This window comes from Vitis vinifera, chromosome 9 (assembly GCF_030704535.1).
Source record: "Vitis vinifera cultivar Pinot Noir 40024 chromosome 9, ASM3070453v1".
NCBI lineage: Eukaryota > Viridiplantae > Streptophyta > Magnoliopsida > Vitales > Vitaceae > Vitis > Vitis vinifera.
Window position 1 is genome coordinate 7670605 of NC_081813.1, and position 27041 is coordinate 7697645.

General features: G+C 31.6%; 2 protein-coding genes and 1 pseudogene across 3 annotated transcripts; all 3 read left to right on the plus strand.

Moving 5' to 3' along the window:
* Positions 1-388: 388 nt before the first annotated feature.
* Positions 389-5833, plus strand: LOC100854840 (receptor like protein 21-like). Of its 2 annotated transcripts, XM_059739814.1 has the most exons (5): positions 389-848; positions 1908-2063; positions 2166-2240; positions 5344-5499; positions 5588-5832. In XM_059739814.1, the coding sequence occupies exons 1-5, from the start codon at positions 425-427 to the stop codon at positions 5701-5703; spliced, it is 927 nt and encodes a 308-aa protein (XP_059595797.1). In that variant the 5' UTR covers positions 389-424; the 3' UTR covers positions 5704-5832. The 2 variants fall into 2 exon arrangements, with proteins under 2 accessions (XP_059595797.1, XP_059595798.1); XM_059739815.1 differs by lacking the exon at positions 1908-2063 and having other exon boundaries at positions 5588-5833.
* An 8265-nt stretch (positions 5834-14098) lies between these two features.
* LOC109123116 (cuscuta receptor 1-like) lies at positions 14099-16652 on the plus strand. The gene has a single exon (XM_019222003.2). It carries the CDS (start codon positions 14870-14872, stop codon positions 16571-16573), a length of 1704 nt encoding a protein of 567 aa, XP_019077548.1. The 5' UTR covers positions 14099-14869; the 3' UTR covers positions 16574-16652.
* A 1936-nt stretch (positions 16653-18588) lies between these two features.
* LOC100854872 (uncharacterized) lies at positions 18589-22599 on the plus strand (annotated as a pseudogene).
* Positions 22600-27041: the final 4442 nt, after the last annotated feature.

A 27041-nucleotide genomic window follows, 5' to 3' on the forward strand; every position in this document is an offset into this window, starting at 1 on the left:
GTATTGGAAGTTGATCATTTTCTTAAAAGGTTTACCATTGAAGTTAGTTGAATATAAAGTTAGGTGAACTTTACCATTGTTAAATTGGTAAATGAAGACTCTTAGATTTGATACTAACATGTACATCATGACTTCATTGAATCTCTCACAAGGAAATTTTAGTTTGAAAGACTTCATCTTTTAAACATGTGGCACATATTAAAGTGAGACCAAGTCTTCCCTATAATTTGTATCTATCACAATTTCTTTCCTCATAAATAGCCTTTTTGAATAGAATTAATATAGACTTTAGCATGCATGATGGGCCCTATCAAACTATTAGTCAAGATAATTTGTAGGTAAGAACGATGGACCAACTATATTAAATACTCTTCATCTATTTGCATATCAAGAGCAACTTAATATTGTCTTTCTTTTGTACTTCATGTTTGAACTTTCAATGGAGAGTTTGTCATCTAAATATTTGATGTGGGTTTTTATACTACTCTTGGTTCAAATATGTGGATGCAAAGGTTGCATCGAAGAAGAGAAGATGGGTTTGCTTGAATTCAAGGCTTTTCTTAAATTGAATAATGAGCATGCAGATTTTCTTCTCCCTTCATGGATAGATAACAACACTAGTGAATGTTGTAATTGGGAGCGGGTTATTTGCAATCCCACCACAGGTCGAGTTAAGAAGCTTTTCTTCAATGATATAACGCGACAACAAAATTTCTTGGAAGACAATTGGTACTATTATGAAAATGTCAAATTCTGGTTACTAAATGTCTCCCTATTCCTTCCTTTTGAAGAACTTCACCATCTAAACTTGTCTGCAAACTCATTTGATGGGTTTATTGAGAATGAAGGTATGTTACCTCTCACCTTTAAAATTTCTTTTCACTTATACTCCAAACATTCTAAAGGAACTACTAGCATATGTTCTTAAAAGTGTTCAGGTGGAGACCAAATGGTCACTAGTAACTATTGAATTTAATATAAGAACAATTACTAATTATTAAAATTTATAATGTAAATTAACATTTAAATAGAACAATAAAAAAATTATTATTTTAGAAAACTACAGATTACATTAGCCTTATATATATAAGCATACTTGTTATTTATGTCATCATTTCACACTCAACCCAATAAGTGGGATTCAACTAAGAGTGAGCAATTTCACAATTATTAATTAACAGGAACACTTAGGCTCCCATATCCTTATCCTTTTTGCTGAATCGTCTTTCCTTATCTTCCATTCCTAAAAAGCTTGATTTCTATATTCCAAATTGATAGAGATTGGTTAAAGAAAGGTGATCACAAAATTTGACTATTGCTTTCAAATGAGGAATCATCATCTTCAAAATTTCACATTTACAAAAAAAAAAAAAAAAAAAAAAAAAAAAACTAGCCTCGGGTAAGGTCCAAGCCTTATTGTTTTAAGCTGATGTCGGATTGGTTTAATAATGAACAGAGTAAATCCTAACCCATGACCATCTACGCATTTCCAAATTCCACCCATCCACGCATTTCCAAATTCCACCCATCCACAACCCATTAATATGACATTTTCAGGGACAAAATTTAATCAATTAAACCTATTAGATGGATTCTCCATACAATGTTAAAATGAATATAAAAACTTTAATTCAGAAAATAATTTCCTTTATTTAGTTAGGATTCAAATTATAGGGGCACAAAACATGAAATTTTTCATGTTTAAAATTCACAAAGATCACAAAAGCTCTTTGAAGCTCTATGGACTTTTTTATTTCTAACATTTAAACACAAAAATCACCAAATTTAATTAGAGATTTGGATGCATATTCTTATATTAAAGACATGTAAGCTTACATATTTAAATATGAAGATCTCAACTTGTAATTACATGCTTCTAATTAAAGTTAAATTACTCTATTTTACAGGATTTGAAGGGTTATCAAGTTTAAAGAAATTGGAGATCTTGGACATAAGTGGTAATGAGTTTGACAAAAGTGCCTTAAAATCTTTGGGCACAATAACATCACTCAAGACATTGGCTATTTGCAGGATGGGACTGAATGGATCTTTTTCCATTCGAGGCATGTTATATGTCCACATTGTTTCTTTGAAATTAAGTAAAATATATTTCTAACTTTTAATGTTCCTTAGTTAATCTCTCTTTTGATTCATGTTTGTTGCAGAATTAGCTAGTTTGAGAAATTTGGAAGTGTTGGATCTAAGCTATAATGATTTGGAAAGCTTTCAACTATTGCAAGGTACTTCATTAACTTGCTAAAAAAACTTATGATATTTTGTTTTTAAATTAAAGGTAAGATTAACAAACAATTTCTTCTCATTAGTTACTTTTCTTTGTAATATCATTAAATTTGATATAAAGTAGTCTAAATCATCCTTCAATTTATAAGTTTTAATTAAAATGCATCAAGCATGCACAAGATGTTTAATATAACTAATATTTTCATAAGTAATTGAATTTTTTTATGAATTAATTAACTTGATTATCAATAAATACTTACATGTATAAGATTAATATAGTTTCATAAGTATTTTAAAATTGTCTTACAACACACACACACAAGGAAAATGAAAGGTATGTGATACCTTTATGCTATGTTTGGTTCCCAAAAAAATTGAGGGAAAATGAAAGGAGAAAAAAGTAGAGAGGAAAAGTAAAAGAAAAGAAAAAAAGTGAAGAAAAATATAAAATTGATTAAAGTAAATACATTATTTTTATATGTTACTTTAAACTTGTTTCACTTATTTTAATTCTTCAATGTAAAGATGAAAGATTTGAAAATACATAAGTTTCTAATTATTTTTTGATTATATTTTCTTTTGTTTTATAGTTTTTACAATACAACCAAACATAATAAAATCATTTTCTTTAATTTTTTTTTCTTTTCTTAATACTTTTCACGAACCCTTAAGTTATGTTTGGTTTGCAGAAAATATGAGGAACATAAAATAGAAAAGAAAATTAGAAGGAAAGAAAGAGTGAAGTAAAATAAAAATAAATTTAAATTTAATAAATTATTTTTATATGCTACTTTAAACTTATTTCACTTATTTTAAATTATTTAAACTCATTTCTAATAAATAATAATGGAAATTGTAGAGAAGTTTGTGTTATTCAAGCTTTGCAATGACTTTTCAAGGTGAAGGAAAATATTCTTACTGAAATTGAAAAAGGAAATACCTTCTTAAATAGCCTATTGACTGAAAACACATTACCCTAACATACACACACACCTTTATTATTTATACAATCATGTAATACTTAATCCAGTTAGTGGGATTCTAGTGGTTGTTTCTATCTTGGTTTCCAATATTTCTAATTGATAGTGTTCGATTAATGAAATATCATAAATTTTGACCCCAATAAGGACCAATCCCTATTAAATGTAATTGGGTTGACCTAAGACTAAATGTTAGACACAACTAATAAAAACCCATCTGTTTGTTGGAGTCTAAATAACCCGGCCTTAGGTAAGGCCCATGCCTTATTATTTTAAGATGTAGTCCAACTGGTTTGACACTGGATTGAGTAAAGCCCAACTTATGAGCATCTGTGCATTTCCATCCATCCACAACCTACTGGCATGGAAAAACTTTGGTCAATTAAACCTATTATAAATGTATACAAAATTTTAAGTTCAAAAGATAATTTTCCTTTATTTAGCTAGGATTCATATTAAAAAGGCACAAAGCACGAATTTTCATGTTTAAATTCACAAATATCATGAAAGCTCCTTCAAGCTCTATGGACCATTTTATTTGTAACATTATGTTACTCTTAATTATCAAATTAACCAACAAATTCTTCTCATTACTTATTTTTCTTTTGTAATGTCATAAAATTTGATGTAAAGTAGTATTGGTCATCATTTCAACTTTCAGGTTCCAATTAGATGCATCAAGCATGTGCAACATATTTGATATAACTAATATTTTTATAAGTAATTGATTTTTTTTTCTATAAATCAATTAACTTGATTATCAATGAATACTTTCATACATGATATTGATGTAGTTTCATAAATATTTTAAAATAGTCATAGAAGTCTTTTATCTGATTCACTAGAAAGAAAAATAAACTATTCTAATGAAAATACTTGATGATTTGAAGTGATTGCTTTTGATTTTATTTGATTGCTACCATTATTAATTGTTAGAAATTGACAACAAATACCCATTTTGCATCACTTCTATATGCATCGGGGGAATGAATTATATTTCATAGAGCTAATAGGGCAAAACTCATACTTTTGGAATTATGGAAAAGGTTGCTAGAAAGCTAATTAACCATTTATATTATGATTAAGAATAGTTGGGTAAGAAATAATTCATATGGAGATTAAAAAAAACTATGTAATTTAGTTTAGTAGCTTGGGTGCTATTGTAATGATTAATGATCTGCAACTTGAACACATCTACTAGTGCTTTCTACTTGTATAGCTAAATTTATGTTACCACTTTGAACTATAGTACTTACATGAGAAGAAAACTTTTCCTTAGTGATAATGCAAAAGAAATTAAGTATCAGTTTTTGTTAAACTAACAAGTGATAGTTTAGATATGGTTTGAATACACTTCCTTTCTTCTATTTTTTTTATTTTGAAAAAAAAAACTCTTTAATGAAATATAAGAAATCTTATATGTATAAAAAGTAAAGACTTAAACAAAAAAATTCTTCAAATTTTAAAAATTTCAAGAAGTGTTTTTAAGAATTTGTATTTTTCGTATAATAATTCCTATATTTTGTATAAAAGTTTTTGTTTAAAAAAATAGAAATGTATCCAAATTACAAATTAATTTTTAAATTAAGAATGTTTCTCAGATCAAGAGATAATGAAAGTTGTAGAGAGTTTGCATTACTCAACCTTTGCAATTACTTTTTGAAGGTAAAAGAAAATACCTTCCTACATAACATACAATGGCAGGTTCTAGTTTGTAAGAGACTGATAAATGGTTAAGAATATGAATAAGACTTCCTTTATAATAGATATGTAGAGAAGAGTAGTGGATGATAGGAGGTGAAAATCTTGTAATAAAATACCAATATCGGTTATAAGATTATCAACATTTTCTCTATTTCTTGTACCTATGTGATTAAGAATCTTGTAGCTCCCTTATTGAAATATAATTTAAAAATATAAATAAACTATTTAGAAGTGCATGTAGTTTTCAACATGAGGAAGTTCAAAAGCAAGTTAATTATGGTAATTTTCTATAGTCTATATTGAACACAAATTATTTTTGCTAAAGGTTCAATCGTTCTATGAAGGTTAAAAGTTTGAATTGTTTACATATGCAAATGTGAAATTTGAAATTTTATAATTTTTTATAATTTTCTTGTAGATTCAAAAAGCTTGTCCATATTCAAAAAGCTCGAGACCTTGAACCTCAATTACAACAAGTTCAAAAACACTAGCCTACAACAATTGAATATATTTACATCCCTTAAAAATCTTTCTCTAAGAGGGAACCATGTTGGAGGATTTTTTCCGATCCAAGGTATGTGTAATTATTATTATTATTTTTAATGACAAAATATTATAATTGCCAACATCTTTTATCTTTTTTCCCCTCAATGGTGTTGCAGAATTATGCACTCTAGAAAACTTGGTGATGTTGGACCTAAGGGGGAATTTCTTTATTGGCATGCAAGGTAAATACAAAGTGAAGTTTTGGTTATATATATATCATGTAAGAACATAACTAAAATCAACATTCTTTGCCTATCAATTTGTGCATGACTATTATTTAGTTATTCTTCGTAACATAATTGAAAGAATGTCTAGGTGTACAACATTTAAGAATTTTACATGGCACAATGAAAAACATGGTAATCAATGTATGCAATAAAATTCTAATAGTTGAAAAAGAATTTTCTTGTAATTTTATGTTTGTGTATAGTAATCAAAGAGAAAATCATGAAAATCTATATTAGTTAGACTTTATATATCAATAGACAAAAAAGAAAGAAAAAAAAAAGATTAGTTCCTTAACTTATCCTAAAATTTTCTAGATAACAAGGAGTTTTTTATTTTGGGCTATAAGGTTTACAACCTGAAAAGTGAAGATGATTAATATTAGTAATATAATTTTGAAATATAAAAATTAATGAAATAATGTTCTCTATAACTATAATTGCAACTGCAACTATTAATAAAAGATAATAAAAGTACTTTAGGCTTTGAATCCATGGTTAGGTTTGCAATTTTTTGATGATCAATAAAGCTACAACTTATGCTGCAAAAGGCTATACAAAATGTATTAGGAGCATTGCTAAGCTCATTTATCAATAAAAGAAATCCAGTAATACTTTGATTGGAAAAAACCTAGAATCATGTTTGATATATTAATAGGTGAAGAAACAAAATAACAATTCCATGGTATTAGTTAGTTTGATATCTCTTTTGTTATATGGAATAATTATTCCATTTTAAAATAATTATTTCATCTTATCGCTAGAACAAAAAATTTCAGGCGGTTATATGGGCTTTTGGGTTTCTTAAGAATTTAAGCATTTATGGGTCACCCATATATATATAGGAAGAATAAAAAAAATATTCTATGGAGACAAGGGTAGACACCCATAAATGTACATATAATTATTTAAATAAAAATATCAATAAGAAACAATATACAACAAAATAGAAAATTTTAATCTTCTTAAATTTTTTAAAATAAAAACTAAATGAAAAAAAAATTAAGAAGTAAAAATAATAATAAAAAGGTCAAGAATACAAATAGAGAAGTAAACAAAATACAAAAAAATACATAAATTAAAATTAAAATTTTTAAAAAAATACATAGATTAATATGAACACCAAATGAGGTTTTTTGAGATAGACTTAGTTAGACTTGAATTAGATGGATATTAAAAAAAATTAAAAAAAAAATCAAAGAAATAAAAACTAATTAGATGCTAAATATTGGATTAAAATAACCAAATGAATAAAGAGTAATTATTAATTTTTAACATTTTTTATTCCCTGGAATTATTATTTTGTGTATTAAATGTATTCTGAGTGTAGTGGTATAAAAAATGTAGTTAAGAATACTATGAAGAATAATAATAGTGATGATAACGGTGACGGCACTTAATACCTTTTATTGTACATTTAGAAAAAAATGAGGTTCTTGATCTTTATGGAGATTATCATTACTCATCCGCAAGCATGTTGATAGTTGAAACTACTTAATTATCAAAAATTGAATTTCTAACCTTCAATTTTTCTCTCTCAAATGTATATGTGGGTGAGAAAGCACTAGGAAGATTATAAGGTCTCACATGTATATGAGTCATAGGATAAAAAATATAGAGACAATACTAGCATTTATTTGATCTAGTGGCAAATAGAGAAATATAACATAACCATAACCATAATGTTCTAACCTTATATATACCAGAACCATGTTTCCTTCATTCAATTTTGCAACTTTTTCTTTTCAAATTAGAATGTAACTCGTAGGATCCATTGCCCATCAAAATTTTGAATCAAATATTATAAGATATTTCACATTTCTACCTACTAAAGCATGAGCTTCAATGTTCTCATGCACTTTTGGCTACTAAGTTAAAGAAATCTTTGAGGATTAATGGAGTTTCTATGAGTAGCAAAGCATTATAATCACAAAGTCTTATCAGTGATATGCAATTTGACCAAGAACTTATTCCCGACTATTTTATGACTTTTATGACTTTTCTTGGCTACTTGTAGGCAAGTTAAAGAAATTTTCTGGTTTGTTCAAGTCTAAAAAGTGGTTTCAAGTTTAGGGCCAAGCTTGGGCTGCACCTAGGTCCTTGGGCCTTGTTCAGCTCCACGTTTAAACCAACCTTGAGTCCATCTTTGTAATTTTTCTCCCAATTCATTGATTAATATTAGGATTTTATAGAGCCTATAAATTGACCAACTAAATAAAGTAGGTTCATAAACTTTTAGGTGAAAATTTTCTCTCTAATAAATGTTAATTCAAGAGTCTCCGTAATCTTTTTATATTCATATTAATTGGTATTTAAACCGACCTTACTATATTAAATTCAAATACCAAATAGTGAATACTATATCTGCTACTACCACTATGATGGTCATAAACATAGAATGCTCCTTTTTTTAGAGTCAATTGATGCTTATAAACAACAACTTTGTTTGAAAATAAAATACATCGAGTGATTGCATCAAGAGATTGATGTAATAATTGCATACTTGATCTTGATAATGCTAATATGAGTTGACTAAATAAATGAGTATTTACTTATAAGGTAGCCCATAGAACATTATTTGTGGAAATATTCATGCACCTCTACATATGTTCGTGATAACTTAGGTTGATAAATTTAAGAAGAACAAATTCATAACCTTGGGCATAGTTAGTAAGAAATTTCACCAATAGAGTTTGGTATCATGATTCTAATTGTTCAAATTGTTTTAAAGGAGTATTTTAAATTGCATGTTAATTTGCTTCTAATAAATGGAGAGAAACCAATTCAAGAAGAGAATTGTACTCAAGCTATGTATAGCATTCATGAAGATATAGAAAATATTGATGAACTTACTTTTGAGCAAGTTGAAATCATAATTAAATAAAAGAACAAACCCAAGGGTTAAGATTGTCAAGTAAAACTTTAACTAAAATTTATTGATTTTTTAAATGCCTATTAGAGGGACAATAGAAGTTCTAGATAGAAAGTAAGAACTTTTCTAAGGAATCACTTGTTAGATTTTAAGTGATCAATAAATATAATGTCCAATTTAAAACTTTTATAAAAGCAATGCTTCTAAAGAATAATACTAGAATCTATGTCATCTAATAGCAATGAAAGTACTAAGGAACAATTTAACGTATGTTTTGGGTACTTCATGCAATGGCCTTGTAAAAAAAGAAATAAAAGGAAGTTGGACTCATTTACTAGCAATTTAACATATGACTAAAACCTATTGAAGAATTTGCAATAGCACTTACTTTGGTCATGTCCAAACTTATTGCACATGGTGCAAAAAGGGGTAGTGCTCGAGGATGCTTCCACATAAGAAAGACCCTACTTAACTGTTACAAAGGTTATTTTCCCACTTGTGGGAATGCTAACCTTACTAATATATTATATGCCATGTTTATCATATACAAATTTTTCTTTACTAAATATTTCTTTAATGATCTTGGACCTAAAATTAAATATTTCATTAGTATTGGTCATGTCGTTCCTCAACTTTTCAACTTTTAGAGTTAAATCTTTATCTTTATCATTGATAGTTTTATGTTTAGTCCCTAGAAACTTCACCTTATTAACAATATGTTCATTTAATATGTTGATATTTTTAATTTTCAAAGAATGTCTTTTTATTCACTTTTATGCTTTCAACCTTTGTTTTTAGTTTTCCTATAATAATGCATCATAGACCCCATGTACATCATTAAAATAAAATTCATTTTTTTCATTAGGATTCAATTAACCCAATGGATCATAATCAAAATTAGCTGCATATGAACAAAAGCAATAAGATTATCATTTTGTACATCTTTACTTTCATTTGAGTTCTTAGCCCTACAATCATCAAACATGGAATTACTCCAAGTCACCTACATAGCCTTCATACCTAATGTTTTTAAGGCAAGGACAATCAACAACCATGTGTCCCATTCCCCCAATGGTTCACTACAAAATCAAGGTACATATGTTATGCTTTCTTTGTTTCATAGAGATTAGAGAGGATAAACATTGTATAAAAAAAAAATTTGTCATAGTTAATGTAAGCTAAAACTAAAAAACTTGTTTTTTCAATTGTGTAAGCATGTTTTGTTCTTGATTAATATTTACAACATTCAGATTTACTAATGTTTATAATTCACAGAGACCTCATTAACAAGAAGTAACAACTAATTGCAAGTAACCATGAAAAAAAATAAGGAGAAAAATAAAGGAAAATCAAGGAAAATGGAAAATTTTTTCATCCCCATAAAAAATGCTAAGGAAGAAAAAGGTGAAGAAAGTTTAAAGAAAGAATATTTTTCAAAAATTGAATTTTCTTTCCCTTAAAATTGGTATGGACAACCAAACAAGAAAATGATTTTTAAATTCTTTTTTGACCTTTTTCTATCATTCTTTTTTTTTCCCCCTACTCTAATTCCTTTCCCTCAAACTTTCTAGGTAGTAAACATTACCTAAGATAAATAGGGAATAAAATATTTTATCATTTATTTATTTAGTATTTTTCTTACCTTTTTTGTATTTTATCCAAATATGAGAAAACTATTTTTCTTTATTTTTTCTTTTCCTTGTTGCTTTTCAAGAATCAAGCATATTTTAAACTCTAATTAAGAGTTACATGGATTTACGGAGAAACAATGCAACTAGTAACAAAAAATTAAGGAAATTTAATTTTTGAGAGTAAGTATAATGAGATTGGTTTGTTTGATACAAAATTTGAATAAAAATTCTTTCAATGAAAATTCAAGGAAAGGAAAAAAAAACAAATTTATCTCTAGACTATAATACTAAATAACTTAAAAAAAACTCCTAACATCGTTTATGTTCATCTTTCTTTTTATGGATTTGAAAAACCCAATAATTTGGAGAAAACTGATTCAAGGAAGAATAATTTTTAGAATAAAAGATTATTATTTAAGAAGATCATAAATATTATAGTCATTGTTGAATATGATAGATGATTAAAAAAAAAAAAGGTAGTTGGAAATTTAGATGCTTTTATAAGACAAATGCATTTTTCTAGTATAGTATGAAAAAAGGTAAAATGATAGGCTTTGATCACTTTTTTAAGGTAGTTTGTTTAAATCATTTTAATTTATTTTGATTTAAGAACAATAACTTTTATTACACTAGTTATTTTGATTTTCTTTTGATAGATTTTGCAAGCTTAAGCAATTTGGAGGTATTGGATTTGAGTGCTAATTCAATTAGTGGGATCGTTCCATCATCTATAAGATTGATGTCTTCTCTCAAGTCTTTATCCCTGGCTGAAAATTACCTCAATGGTTTCTTACCAAATCAAGGTACATATATTGTGATTACAGGTTTTTCTGTTTTCTTTTTTAATATCTTGTTTGTTCTTTATTCCAATTAAGTCATGCATGTCTATTAATTTTTGGTATTTAATGAAAAACTTTATTCTTAATTCATAAAAACCTCATCAACTGTAAGTAACAGCTAGTTGTAAGTTTGGGGGTATTGACAAGACGAGGAGATGATTGGTTACATGTCTTATTCTCTTTTGTAGGCTTTTGCCAATTGAATAAGCTTCAAGAATTAGATATTTCTTACAACTTATTCCAAGGAATCCTTCCTCCATGTTTGAATAATTTGACATCTTTGAGGTTATTGGATCTCTCTTCCAACCTATACTTCGGAAATCTTTCTTCCCCTCTATTACCTAATCTCACATCCCTAGAGTACATCGATCTCAATTACAATCATTTTGAGGGTTCATTCTCTTTCAGCTCTTTTGCTAATCACTCCAACCTTCAAGTGGTCAAACTTGGAAGGAATAACAACAAATTTGAGGTAGAAACTAAATATCCAATTGGTTGGGTTCCCCTGTTTCAGTTGAAGGCTCTTTTGCTATCCAACTGCAAGCTCACCGGCGACATTATGATTTTCTTCAATACCAATTCAAATTAGTGGTGGTCGATCTATCCCATAATAACTTGACAGAAAGGTTCCCCAATTGGTTGCTTGAAAACAACACGAAATAAGAAATTCTACTCCTGAGGAATAACTCTTTAATGGGTTAACTACTTCCTCTGAAACCTAATACACGTATTAGATCATTGGATATCTCACTCAATCAGTTGAATGGACAACTTCAAGAAAATGTGGCTCATATGATTCCAAACATTATGTTTCTAAATTTATCCAACAATGGTTTTAAAGGTATTCTCCCATGCTCAATAGCCGAAATGAGTTTCTTAGAGTCGTTGGATTTGTCTGCTAATAGTTTCTCAGGGAAAGTACCAAAGCAATTGCTTGCGGCAAAATATTTGTGGCTTCTGAAATTATCAAATAATAAATTTCATGGTGAAATATTTTCAAGGGACTTTAACTTGACTCAGTTAGGGTTTTTGCATTTGGACAATAATCAGTTCAGGGGAACACTGTCAAATGTAATCTCCAGAATCTCTAGGTTGTGGGTGTTGGATGTGAGCAACAACATGTCAGGTGAAATTCCAAGCTGGATAGGTAACATGACCGATTTGACTACACTGGTGTTGGGCAACAATAGTTTTAAAGGCAAATTACCACCTGAGATTTCTCAATTTTCGGGGATGATATTTCTTGACGTTTCTCAAAACGCTCAAGAGCATAGAGTATTTAGAGCATCTACATTTGCAAGGGAACATGTTTACAAGATTGATACCCAGAGATTTTCTCAATTCCTCATATCTATTGACTTTGGATATCAGAGACAATAGGTTATTTGGAAGTATTCCCAATTCAATCTCTAGACTTTTAGAGCTAAGAGGAAACCTTTTAAGTGGTTTCATTCCATATCGGCTTTGTCATTTGACTAAAATAAGCTTCATGGATCTTTCAAACAACAATTTTTCTGGGTCAATTCCCGGATGCTTCGGTCATATCGGATTTGGAGATTTCAAAACTGAGCACAATGTGTATATACCGATGTTGGATTCATATTCAGAAAGCAATCCTTCTATATATACGGGTTACTTAATAAAATATTTATTTTTCTCTAGTGAACTCCCTGATGAAGTAGATGAAGTTGAGTTTGTTACCAAGAATAGGTATAGCTCCTACAGAGTAGATAAAAATATTTGTTGGGAATTTAGATATTTTTATAGGAAAGTGGACAAGTATTCTAATTTATAAAAACAATGCACTTTAGTTTGGTATAAAAAAAATGAAACGATGGGTATTGGTAATTTTTTTTAAAGTAACAAACATTTTATTTTATTTGTATTTAAGAACAATGTCTTTTCTTATACTAGTTATTTTAATTTTCTTTTGACAGATTTTGCAAGCTTAAGCAATTTGGAGATGCTAGATTTGAGTTTTAATTCCTTAAGTGGGATTATTCCATCATCTATAAGATTGATGCCTCATCTCAAGTCTTTATCCTTGGCCAGAAATCAGCTCAATGGTTCTTTACAAAATCAAGGTACATATGTTATGATTTGTTTGTTTCATATAGATTAGAGAAGATAAATATTGTAAAAAAAAAAAAATGTTGTAGTTAATGTAAGTTTGAAATAAGTATCTTGCCTTATAAATTATATAAGCATGTGTTAGTTCTAAATGAATCTTTACAACATTTAGAGTTACCAATGTTTATAATTCATAAAGACCTCATTAACAGTGAGTAACAACTAATTGTAAGTAATTGTGGAAAAAGTAAGGAAAACAAAATGAGGGAAAAGTAAGGAATTAGGAAATTATTTTGTTCCCATTAAAAAATGCTAAGGAAGAAAAAGGCAAAAGAAAGTTTAAAAAAAGTGTATTTTTCAAAAATTTATTTCTCTTTCCATTAATTTTGCTATGGACAACCAAACAAGAAAATTATTTAATAATTCTTTTTTTTTTCATTCTCTTTTTTTTTTTTCCCTACTCTATTTCTTTTTCCTCAAACTTTCTTGATAGTAAACACAACCTAAGATAAATGGGGAAGAAAATTTTTAGTATTTTTTTTTTATTTTTTTAGAATGTTTTCTTACTTTTTAGTATTTTATGCAAATATAGGGAAAAAAAATTCTTGCTCCTTTTCAGACATGAATCACACTTTAAAAGAAAATTAATTTTTAATTAGGAGTTAAGATAAATTTAAGGAGAAACAATGAATCACAAATAACAAAAAATTAAGGAAATTGAATTTTTGAAAGTAAGTATAATCAAATTACTTCATTTGATACAAAATTTGAATAAAAATTCTTTCAATGAAAATTCAAGGAAAGGAAAAAACATTTTTGTCTCTAGATTATAATACTAAATCATGTAAAAAATCTCTTAACATCATTTATATTCATATTTCTTTTTGTAGATTTGAAAATTTCAACAATTTGGAAATAACTTATTCAATGAAGAATAATTTTTAGATTTAAAGATTATTATTTAAGAAAGATCATAAACATTACCATCATTGTTGATGTCTAAGAAGATCATATTCAACAATTTTTTTAATATGTTGTTTTTTTATGGTAATTAATTGATGTCTTGTAATTTTTAATATTTAATGAAAAATATTATTTTAATTCATCTAGAGCTCTTAATTCATGAAAACCTCATTAATGTAATGGTGAGTAATAGCTGGCTGTAAGTTTGGAGTCAAAGACATACCAAGGAGATGATTAGTTACATGTCTTATTCTCTTTTGTAGGCTTCTGCCAATTGAATAAGCTTCAAGAGTTAGATATTTCTTACAACTTATTCCAAGGGATCCTTCCTCCATGTTTGAATAATTTGACATCTCTGAGGTTATTGGATCTCTCTGCCAACCTATTCTCCGGAAATCTTTCTTCTCCTTTATTACCTAATCTCACATCCCTGGAGTACATCAATCTCAGTTACAATCAGTTTGAGGGTTCATTCTCTTTCAGCTCTTTTGCTAATCACTCCAAGCTTCAAGTGGTCATACTTGGAAGGTATAACAACATATTTGAGGAAGTTGGAGGGGATAACAACAAATTTGAGGTAGAAACTGAATATCCAGTTGGTTGGGTTCCCCTGTTTCAGTTGAAGGCTCTTTTTCTATCCAGCTGTAAGCTCACCGGTGACCTTCTTGGTTTTCTTCAATACCAATTCAGGTTAGTGGGGGTTGATCTCTCACATAATAACTTGACAGGAAGTTTTCCTAATTGGCTGCTTGAAAACAATACGAGACTAAAATCTCTAGTTCTGAGGAATAACTCTTTAATGGGTCAATTACTTCCCTTGGGACGTAATACCCGTATTGATTCATTGGATATCTCACACAATCAGTTGGATGGACAACTTCAAGAAAATGTGGCCCATATGATTCCAAATATTATCTCTCTAAATTTATCCAACAATGGTTTTGAAGGTATTCTCCCATCCTCAATAGCTGAACTAAGAGCCTTACGGAGTTTGGATTTGTCTACCAATAATTTCTCTGGAGAAGTACCAAAGCAATTGCTTGCAGCAAAAGATTTGGAGATTCTGAAATTATCAAATAATAAATTTCATGGTGAAATATTTTCAAGGGACTTTAACTTGACTTGGTTGGAGTATTTGTATTTGGGCAATAATCAGTTCACGGGAACTCTGTCAAATGTAATCTGCAGAAGCTTTAGGTTGAAAGTGTTGGATGTGAGCAACAACTACATGTCAGGTGAAATTCCAAGCCAGATAGGTAACATGACCGATTTGACTACACTGGTGTTGGGCAATAATAATTTTAAAGGCAAATTACCACCTGAGATTTCTCAATTGCAACGGATGGAGTTTCTTGACGTTTCTCAAAATGCTCTTTCAGGATCTCTTCCTTCTTTGAAGAGCATGGAGTATTTAGAGCATCTACATTTGCAAGGGAACATGTTTACAGGATTAATACCCAGAGATTTTCTCAATTCCTCAAATCTATTGACTTTGGATATTAGAGAAAACAGGTTATTTGGAAGTATTCCCAATTCAATCTCTGCACTTTTGAAGCTAAGGATTCTTTTGCTGGGAGGAAACCTTTTAAGTGGTTTTATTCCAAATCATCTTTGTCATTTGACTAAAATAAGCTTGATGGATCTTTCAAACAACTCTTTTTCAGGGCCAATTCCCAAATGCTTTGGCCATATCCGATTTGGGGAGATGAAAAAAGAGGACAACGTGTTTGAACAGTTCATTGAATCTGGGTATGGATTTAATTCTCATATTGTATATGCAGGTTACTTGGTGAAATATTACGATTCCCCAACTTTAGTATATAATGAAAAAGATGAAGTTGAGTTTGTCACCAAGAACAGGCGTGACTCCTACAAAGGTGGCATCCTTGAATTCATGTCTGGATTGGATTTATCATGTAACAACTTGACAGGTGAAATACCTCATGAACTTGGAATGCTAAGTTGGATTCATGCATTGAACTTGTCTCACAATCAATTGAATGGCTCCATTCCAAAGGGTTTCTCCAATCTTTCTCAAATAGAGAGCTTAGACCTTTCTTATAATAAATTGAGTGGAGAAATTCCTCTAGAGCTTGTTGAACTCAATTTTTTAGAGGTGTTTAGTGTGGCTTACAACAACTTCTCTGGTAGAGTTCCAGATACCAAAGCACAATTTGGGACATTTGATGAAAGGAGCTATGAAGGTAATCCTTTCCTTTGTGGGGAACTATTAAAGAGGAAATGCAACACAAGTATTGAGTCACCATGCGCACCATCACAGTCTTTTGAAAGTGAGGCAAAATGGTATGATATCAATCATGTTGTTTTCTTTGCAAGTTTTACTACTTCATATATCATGATCTTGTTAGGATTTGTTACCATCCTTTACATCAATCCTTATTGGCGTCATAGATGGTTCAATTTTATCGAGGAATGTATATATTCCTGCTATTATTTTGTTTTTGATAGTCTTTCCAAGTTATCAGCATATTTGTATAATTAGATACTTTTAATTGGATGATGTTTGCATAATTAACTACTATTTGTTTCCATGGGATAGAAAAAAATGGGATGTATAATGCTATGAGCTGAAACTTACATACTTTGCTCAAATTCTAACATCTTTTGATTTTATTTTCAAGTTCCGTTATTTATTATGTATTGTTTAATTCAAGATTTAACCATATTATGTTACTCTTATAAAAACAAATTCAAATTTTTAGGAACTTTTAGCATTAAAATAATTTCATAGTTAGATTTTAAAAAATAAAAAAGAAAGAAAATAATAAATAATTGGAAAAACAATTCAAGGGAGTATTAAATTATCATCTTAGAATTGTTTGGCATAGTATGGGAATTCAAAAATAATCTTTCAATCTGTTAGAAGCGTTTATTTATTTATAATAGCAATGATTGAAATATCAATCACAAAGTAATGTTTTCTTTTCTTTTGTAGGGCACTAACACTTTTTCTTAGATAGTAATAATTGATAAATATATTACACAATTATTTGTTTTTAAAAAAGGAGGGATGACAAATATAATAACATGTGAAATATTTCTAAAACGGAAATAAGCCATCTAATTAGGGTGCAATATTATTCATTTTAATTTATATGAATTTACTTATTTTTATTTGCATCATATTTTGAACTATTTTATGAAATTAAGGGAGATTAAAACATCATGAGTTTCTTATTTTAATTTATATTTTTAATAATAAAGCATGAAATATTAAAAAAAAAATCATGAATTTCTTTAATTCCTTAGGAAACCAATATATAAAAAAATTAAATATATCATTACTTTATGTCCTAAATCTTTAAATTTATTCATCGTGTATTATTTTTATATTAAATTTATTATCAATAATTATTTTTTATATATTATTATTTTATATTTAAAAATATCCATAAATAATTAAAATTAATAAATAAAAAAAATGAAATATTGAAAAATTAAATTAAAAAGATTTCACCAAGCTAACATATTTAAAAAAAAAGAAGAGCAAAACAGAAGATGGGGATATTATAGAGGAGAGGAAAAAGATAAAAGAAAAATCATGTGGTATAATAATTGCCACATGTCAAAGTTATTTTCTTTAAAAATTAATTATAGTAATGATAACTCCTTTGTCTTATCAAAGTAAATTAAAAAAAAAAAAAGCGGTAGTTGGCCGGAGGTGAGAGAGGAGGATTTGAGGTAAGTTTGAAATATTGATTATTTTCACTAAGTAGATATTTTGAAGGTTATTTTTTGCCCGAAACTCATATTCTTTGAAAATAAAAAATTAAAGTTTAAAAAGAATACAATTTTTTTTTAAATGATGCATAATTACATCATCCCCTATAGATTATTTGTTCCTTTAAACTTTAGTTTGAATAAAATTAGTTTTAATTATTTTCTTTTTGGAATTATATTTAACATATTATTAAAAATATAAAAAACATCGTAATAATATTTTTAGTGAGTTTTTTTATATATATTTTGTAAAATAATTAAATTTAAAAATATTTAAATTTAGTAATGGGCTGCCCATTTCAAAATAATAAGAATCTCATAACCTAATTTTTCCAAATTCCAGGTAAATATGCTCATCTAAAAAAAATTTATTAGGTTTTTATGTGCTGATTGGGTTTTTTTATACTCAAGATGCTCTCCAATCTACCACTTATCAAAGTAAATAAAAATAAAATAAAGAAAAGGGAAGAAAAAAAAAATTGGAATTGGTAGTGGCCGGAGGTGAGAGAGGTTTGAGGGTAAGTTTAGAATATTAATCATTTTCACTAAATAGATATTCTGAAGGTTATTTTCCCCGAAACACATATTTTTTGGAAATAAAAAGTCAAAGTTTAAAAAAAATGCAATTTTTTTTATTTAAATGATGCATGATTACATCACTCCTCCTATTTGTTCCTTCAAACTTTAGTTTGAACAAAATTAATTTTAATTATTTTCTTTTTGGAATTATATTTATCATTTATTAAAAATATAAAAAACACATAAGTGTATGATCCTCTTTCTCGAGTCTTCACATTTTGAGACACTGAACCCAAATCAAAATTAATCCTCCAAATAAGCCAAACCCTAACTGCTGCCCCGTTTTCTTCTCAAACATAGCTATCCGAAAAACCCTAACCCCTGCCTCCTCTTCCTCTTCCCGGAAACCTAAATCCCGTGACCCTAACCCCTTCTCTTTCCGAAAACCCTCCGGAATCGGAAGATTCATAATTCTTCAGAATTAATTTTCACCTCGAAGCCAAACCCTAACTGCCTCATCTTCCTCTCATTCATATCCCAAAAGTAGCTTCAACAGTCAGGCCAGTAGCCATGAAAGCCGTAGTGATCGCCACTTCCGGTGATCCCCAAGTTCTCCAGGTGCAAGAAGTCGGAAACCCTGAAATTGGAGATGTTGAAGTTCTAATTAGAGTGGACGCCGCTGCCATTAATCGAGCAGATACGCTTCAGAGGAAGGGCTTGCACCCTCCCTCAAAGGCGGCAGTCCCTACCCCGGTCTCGAATGTTCTGGAATCATCGAAGCTGTTGGAAAGGTCGTCGTTAGATGGAAGGTTGGCGATCAGGTATTTCAATTGCCTAATATTTTGATTCCGTTTCTGTTCCTGTATTTTTCTCGGCTGTCAAACACTAGTAACGTGTAAATAAGGAGGTTAGTTGATTGCGAAAACGGGAATTTTTTGTTCGTGTTTGTGTTAAGGAGTCTTTGTTGAGAATTTTGGGGAAATTTATGATAAGTTTGTGATTTTATGATTAATTTTGTGTATCAATATAGGTTAAATTATTGAGCTTATTGGTTTTTCAAATTTATGGTTGTAAGAAAATTGGTCAGTGTAAGGTTATGGGGTCATTACCAATTTGCTTACTGAAAATTTTTCCAGATATTGTGGAACAGTTTGATAGCAGAAATAAGAACTGTGTTTTCTTTTCCAAAACAGAAATGGATGCAGAAAACTTGCTTGGTAGCCTACTTTCAGAACCTGTTTCCGAAAATATTTCCTGAAAATGAATTATTTCAGAACTTGTTTTTAAAAAATGCAAACACTTTATCAATTTAAAAGGTTCTGAAATGGACATGTTCATGGTCCTCATTTTTTAAAATTAAAGCTTTTATGAAAAAACCATTTTCCCTTCTACTAAACAAACAGGCTCTATATTGTAACGGATCAATTGGCCATTTCCTTTGTCATGTTTTGTGAATCATGGCAACACTGGAATCCACTCCATTACCATCTGTTAGTGATTAGGAGAGCAAACACTGATTTTAATGCTATCCTTTATGCGATTTTGCTTCCTCCTGAGTACAAGTTCATATACATGGTACATGGTGAATCTGTATGACAGTTCATGGTATACAGGTGTGTGCTCTTCTTTCTGGTGGAGGGCATGCTGAAAAAGTGGCTGTTCCAGCTGGGCAAGTTCTTCCTGTCCCATCTGGTGTTTCTCTGAAGGATGCTGCTGGAATTCCTGAGGTTGCATGTACTGTTTGGTCAACTGTTTTAATGATGAGCCGACTGTCTGCAGGAGAAACATTCCTGGTGAATTTTTTGTCTTTTTTATTTTCTGATGCCTGATATATTTACCAGCACAAATTTACCCTGTTGCTGTTTAATGTGTGTGCATCAATTTTGGATTAGGGAGGTAGAAGAGCCATGGTTCTAATTAAAACATTACATCATCATATTCTTATTTAGATACATTGTATCCCACAATTTCATTGCATCCAAGGCTATGTTGTTTTTTATTGCACGGTTTGTGTCATGGTAATTTCTCAACCCTTCTCTGGAAAATTATGTTGGATGGCTACTATTAATTACCCCAAAAGAAGAAATTTTATGTTGAAGTAAGATGAGTAGCACAAAGAGTTACTTGTGGTTGATCCTATCATCAAATGGGCGATTGATGCACAATCCAAATGGTAAATTTTTTCCCCCTTTATCCAGATGGAATTTTTATGCATGGTTGAATAGTGAAATGAGGACTGATAATATTTCAGGTTCATGGGGGTTCAATTGGAATTGGTACCATCTATTCAAATAGTGAAATACTGAGGAGCAAGGGTATTTGTTACAGCAGGTTTGCCATCACTGTTCTACCTCATCTCACAGAATGCTTATCTCATGGCACCAATTCCTTTTCTTCACATGTTTTCAACCATTTTTTCCACCCAGGAACGAGGAAAAATTAGCTGTTTGTAAGGATCATTGAGCAGATGTGTGCATCAATTACAAGACTGAAAACTTTGTTGCATGGGTGAAGGAGGAAACAGGAGGGAAAGGTATATTCTATTGTATCTTAACGATAATTTCAATTGAAGGTGGAATTGATTTTTATTTTTTAGTGCACCAAATCCACTAGTCTGGAATGTTTGAAAAGATAAATAGTCATCTTCCACTTGATTCCGATTGTGAAGATCTAACCCCAAAAATGTTGAATGACAGGTGTTGATGTTATACTGGATAATATTGGAGGGGCCTACTTTTGGGGAGACATCAATGGTTTAAATGTTGATGGAAGGCTTTTTATTATTGGTTTTCAGGGTGGAACAGTGGTACAAGTAAATCTTTCAGGTTTACTTGCAAGGCGCCTTACAGTGCAAGGTACCGCTTTCTCTGTAGAAGATTTTTCTGTAGTTTTGGAGTTGAATCAATTTGATTAATCTCATCCAAGTTCAGAACTGAGGTGGATTCTGGCAAGCCAAGGAAAAACCAAATTACCATAAATTCTTTTTTTTTCTGGATCGTTTTACTTCTTGGAAATCCTGTTTCTCGATCTGGTCAGGTATATGGAAATTCCAAGGAAAATATGTTTTACATTTTCCATAATTGGAAACACTCAGGAATTTAATATTTTCCTCTGAAATAGCAATGGTTTTCTAATTACGACATTTGTTTTTCTTGTATCATCCCAAAATATTTTTTAGGTGTTTGTTCTCTCTTGACACAGCTTTTAATTGGGTCTGTCTTGCTTTTTGATAGATCTCTTGACAAGTTGCTTGTATATCATACTTTCTTTATTGTTTTCGGATCATGAACCTTGCTTCTGTCAGCCCTGTTATAACCACCCAAACTAGTAAATTTATGCACAAAACTCCATGTGTCAGTAACAGTGGTTATTTGATTGTATTAAATAATTTGTAAATAGAGTGGATAAGTTTGTACTAAATGGCAATTGTTTCTGCAGTGGCTGGTTTGCAAAACAGAAGTCTGGAAAAGAAATCTGTAATTGTGAGTGAGGTGGAGAAGAATGTTTGGCCTACAATCACAGGCGTACAAGTATTTTCCATTGACGGAAGCAGTAGAGGATCACCAGCTCATGGAAAGCAGCAAGCATATTGGGAAGATACCGCTTATTCCATTATCTTATGGTTATGAATGATCTTATGCCTCTGAGGGGGATGACATGATTTTAAAACTCTTAATGAGCATCTACTATCTGATACAATGTGTGATGCGCAGGCCTAGATTGTCAATGCTTAGTTTCTTATGTAGCCCTGTCATTTGAGAATAAAAACCAGCCTTCCCGTCCTAACATTTAGACTACTGGAATCTAAAGCTTCAAGATAGTTGAAACTGAATTTTCAAGTGCAAACACTCTCCAACCTCCACAAATGAGCTTACCTTCCTCATCTGAAGTTTGAACAAAAATGTATCAAATGGTTAGGTAGAACTGTCTAAGAAACCAGAGCTTGGCTGGTTGATCACCTTATTTACAGAGCTTGGATGTGAGAGAAACCAGCGCCCCTAAAGCTCAGGACAAGATTACCATTCCACCAAAGTTGAGCCTTGCATGCAGTCACCTAGTATTTTCTTTATTGGAGTCTTCCCCTCTACCCTGGCACTGGGATTGAAGGCGAATGAAAAACGTGCATAGATTGAAGGTGTGCTGCTTGAGTTGATTGTAGTTTGAGCATAAAAATTTGAAGATCCAGAACAGCAAATGAGGAATGCCTATCAATTTGAAACCAGCATGGGTGGATGAATGGAGAGGTTCTTCACTGAATTTGTCCATGAAGCTTTTTAGCACTCTAGGGCAAGGGTCTCCAAGCCTAGCTGTTGATTGCACATCCCTCCTGCGCAGTATAGGCCTGTAGTGAAATTATACTAAGAACAGAGTGAAATGCGAATGCAGGAAAGATGAGAGTGTAAGTTGCTAGTTTCAAATGCAGGAAAGGGTGTTTCTTAGCTGTTCAACAACTGACAATACATTGGCATGACAATTCCCTGGATCGAATGTGCCACAATGCCCTCTTGGAGTTCCAAAGCTTGTTCATAGGTCAATTGAACTTGAGGGTTTTGGGACATGAACTCCAAGTTTGGTTGCCAAGAATCTCCAGGTGGAGGATCAGCTTCTGACACGTGTGCACACACCTCTTATTGCAATTTTTAATAAATTGCAAAAAAAATTATTGCAATTTTTATGGTTCATATATTCATTTTAAGGTTATTCCCCACCTTAAAATGGATATTGGAACCCAAGGTGCATCCTAAAGACAATTTGGTGCATCATTTATAAAATTTGGTACATATTTCATAAAATTTGGCACATCCTTAAAACAATTTTGTACATCCAATCCATGAGCTACCAGGACCTCTATATTATAACCCATGGTTTGTTTATTTCTTTAGGGATCTTTAGGAAGTAATCAAAGGTCATTCCCTACTCAGAAACGAACTTTGGAACCCTAAGTACATCCTTAAGGAAATTTGGTACATCGTTAAGAAATTTTGGTACATCAAATCCTCCGGCTATCGAGACCCTATCTATCTTCCTATGGTCCATATTATTCTTTAAGGACCCTTAGGTAGTGATTGAAGGCCATTCCCCATATTAGAACGAACTTTGACACTCTTGGTACATCCTTTACAAAATTTGGTACATCCTTAAAAATATTTGGTACATACTTGAGCTATTGAAACCTTTATCTTATTACCCATGATCCATTTATTCCTTTAAGGATCTTTGGGAAGTGATTAGAGATCGTTCCCTACTCCGAAATGGACTTTAGAACACTTATATCCATTTCCATAGTCCATTTCTTCCTTTGGAGACCCTCAGGAAGTTATTGAAGGTTGTTCCCCACCGCATAACGGACTTTGGCAACATTAGTACATCATTTACAAAATCTGGTACATTATTTACAAAATTTGGTACATCCTTTACAAAAGTTGGTACATCCTTTACAAAATTTGGTACATCCTTCACAAAATTTGGTACATCCTTCATAATGTACCAAATTTTGTGAATGATGTACCAAGGGTTCCAAAGTGCATTTCAAGGTAGGGATCAGCCCCCAATCACTTCCTTATGGGTTCCAAAATGAAATCATGTGTTATCCATATTCAGATGGGGGTCCCGAAAGCGATAGGATTAGATGTACCAAATTTAATAAAGGATGTACTAAATTTTGGGAAGGATGTACCAAGGGTTCCAAAGTGCGTTCCGAGGTGGGGATCGGCCCCCAATCACTTTCTTATGGGTTTTTAAATGAAATTATGGATCATCCATGTTTAGATGAGGGTCCCGGAAGTGATAGGATCGGATGTACCAAATTTAATGAAGGATGTACCAAATTTTGTGAATGATATACCAAGGGTTCCAAAGTGCGTTTTAAGGTGGGATCGACCCCCAATCATTTCCTTATGGGTTTCTAAATGAAATTATGGACCATCCATGTTCAGATGGGGGTCTTGGAAGTGATAGGATCGGATGTACCAAATTTAATGAATGATGTACCAAATTTTGTGAAGGATGTACCAAGGGTTCCAAAGTGCGTTTTAAGGTGGGGATCGACCCCCAATCATTTCCTTATGGGTTTTTAAATGAAATTATGGATCATTCATGTTCAGATGGGGGTCTCGGAAGTGATAGGATTGGATGTACCAAATTTAATGAAGGATGTACCAAATTTTGTGAAGGATGTGTCAAGGTTGTGCTCTTTACTAGTGCACATAGCCTACCAATATAATGGTTTTAGCAATAGGCATGCCTCTAAAATCAAGGGTGTGCCCCTAGTTTGCATACTGCATATAGTATACCAAAATAATATTATCATACCCATGGGCATGCCTATGCAACGAAGGGTGCACCCTTACTTTGCCTTTTGCATGTAGCATAGTAATATGATGTCATTCAACCATAGGCATACCTTTGAAATGGAAGGTGCGCCCCTAGATTTCCTTCTGCACATAACATACCAAACTAATGTTATTGTATAAAAAAAATTCCATTTATTCTAAGGATAAGGTGTAAATGTTATAATGCTTTCCCAATGTGTTAATGGGTCAACCTCCCTTTTACCGACTCCTCACATAACACGAAGCCAATCCCTACCTTAAGGATTTGATACATCCTTCACAAAATTTGGTACATCCTTTATTAAATTTAGTACATCCGATCTTATCACTTTCGGGACCCCCATCTAAACATGAATGGTCCATAATTTCATTTAGAAACCCATAAGAAAGTGATTGAGGGCCGATCTCCACCTCGGAACGCACTTTGGAACCCTTGGTACATCCGTCCCAAAATTTGGTACATCCTTAACAAAATTTGGTACATTCGATCCTATTGCTTATGGGACCCCTATCTGAACATGGATGGTCCATGATTTCATTTGGAACCCATAAGGAAGTGTTTGGGGGCCGATCCCCACCTCGAAACACACTTTAGAACCCTTGGTACATCATTTACAAAATTTGGTACATCCTTCATTAAATTTGGTACATTCTTCATTAAATTTGATACATCCGATCTTATCGCTTCCGAGACCCCCATCTGAACATGGATGGTCCATATTTTCATTTAGAAACCCATAAGAAAGTGATTGAGGGCCGATCCCCACCTTAAAACGTACTTTCGAACCCTTGGTACATTCTTCACAAAATTTGGTACATTCTTCACTAAATTTGGTACATTCGATCCTATCATTTTCGGGACCCCCATCTGAACATGGATGGTCCATAATTTCATTTAGAAACCCATGAGAAAGTGATTGGGGGCCGATCCCCACCTCGGAATGCGCTTTGGAACCCTTGGTACATCCTACACAAAATTTGGTACATTCTTAATTAAATTTGGTACATCCGATCCTATCGCTTCCGGGACCCCCATCTGAACATGAATGGTTCATATTTTCATTTAGAAACCCATAAGAAAGTGATTGGGGGCCGATCCCCACCTTAAAACATACTTTCGAACCCTTTGTACATTCTTTACAAAATTTGGTACATCCTTCATTAAATTTGGTACATCCGATCTTATCACTTCCGGGACTCCCATCTAAACATGGATGGTCCATAATTTCATTTATAAACCTATGAGAAAGTGACTGGGGGCCGATCCCCACCTCGGAACGCACTTTGGAACCCTTGGTACATCCTACACAAAATTTGGTACATCCTTAATTAAATTTGGTATATCCGATCCTATCGCTTCCGAGACCCCCATCTGAACATGGATGGTCCATAATTTCATTTAGAAACCCATAAGAAAGTGATTGGGGGCCAATCCCCACCTCGGAACGCACTTTGGAACCATTGGTACATCATTCCCAAATTTTGGTACATTCGTCGTTAAATTTGAAACATCCGATCCTATAACTTTCGGGACCCCCATCTAAACATGGATGGTCCATAATTTCATTTAGAAACCCATAAGAAAGTGATTGGGGGCCGATCCCCACCTCGAAACACACTTTAGAACCCTTGGTACATCCTTCATTAAATTTGGTATATTCTTCATTAAATTTGGTACATCCGATCCTAAAGCTTTCGGGACCTCCATTTGAACATGGATGGTCCATATTTTCATTTAGAAACCCATAAGAAAGTGATTGGGGGTCGATCCCCACCTTAAAACGCACTTTGGAACCCTTGGTACATCCTTCACAAAATTTGGTACATCCTTCATTAAATTTGGTACATCCAATCCTATCGCTTCTTGGACCTCCATCTGAACATGGATGATCCATAATTTCATTTAGAAACCCATAAGAAAGTGATTGGGGGCCGATTCCCGCCTCATAACACACTTTGGAACCCTTGGTACATCATTCCCAAAATTTGGTACATCCGATCCTATTCCTTATGGGACCCCCATTTGAACATGGATGATCCATGATTTCATTTTGGAATCCATAAGAAAGTGTTTGGGGGTCAATCCCCACCTCGAAACGCACTTTGGAACCCTTGGTACACCCTTCACGAAATTTGGTACATTCTTCATTAAATTTGGTACATTCTTCATTAAATTTTTGTACATCCCATCATATCACTTCCAGGATCCCCATCTGAACATGAATGGTCTATAATTTCATTTAGGGTCGATCCCCACCTTGGAACGCACTTTGGAACCCTTGGTACATCCTTCACAAAATTTGGTATATCTTTCATTAAATTTGGTACATCCAATCTTATTGTTTCCAGGATCCCCATTTGAACATGGATGGTCCATGA

Excerpts from the sequence above, each read along its gene's own strand:
- LOC100854840 (XM_059739814.1), top strand. The coding sequence starts at position 425 with ATGTTTGAACTTTCAATGGAGAGTTTGTCATCTAAATATTTGATGTGG. Across the intron at positions 849-1,907 it reads TGGGTTTATTGAGAATGAAG|GATTTGAAGGGTTATCAAGT; the intron begins GTATGTTACCTC and ends TCTATTTTACAG. Across the intron at positions 2,064-2,165 it reads TGGATCTTTTTCCATTCGAG|AATTAGCTAGTTTGAGAAAT; the intron begins GCATGTTATATG and ends TGTTTGTTGCAG.
- LOC109123116 (XM_019222003.2), top strand. The coding sequence starts at position 14,870 with ATGGGTCAATTACTTCCCTTGGGACGTAATACCCGTATTGATTCATTG.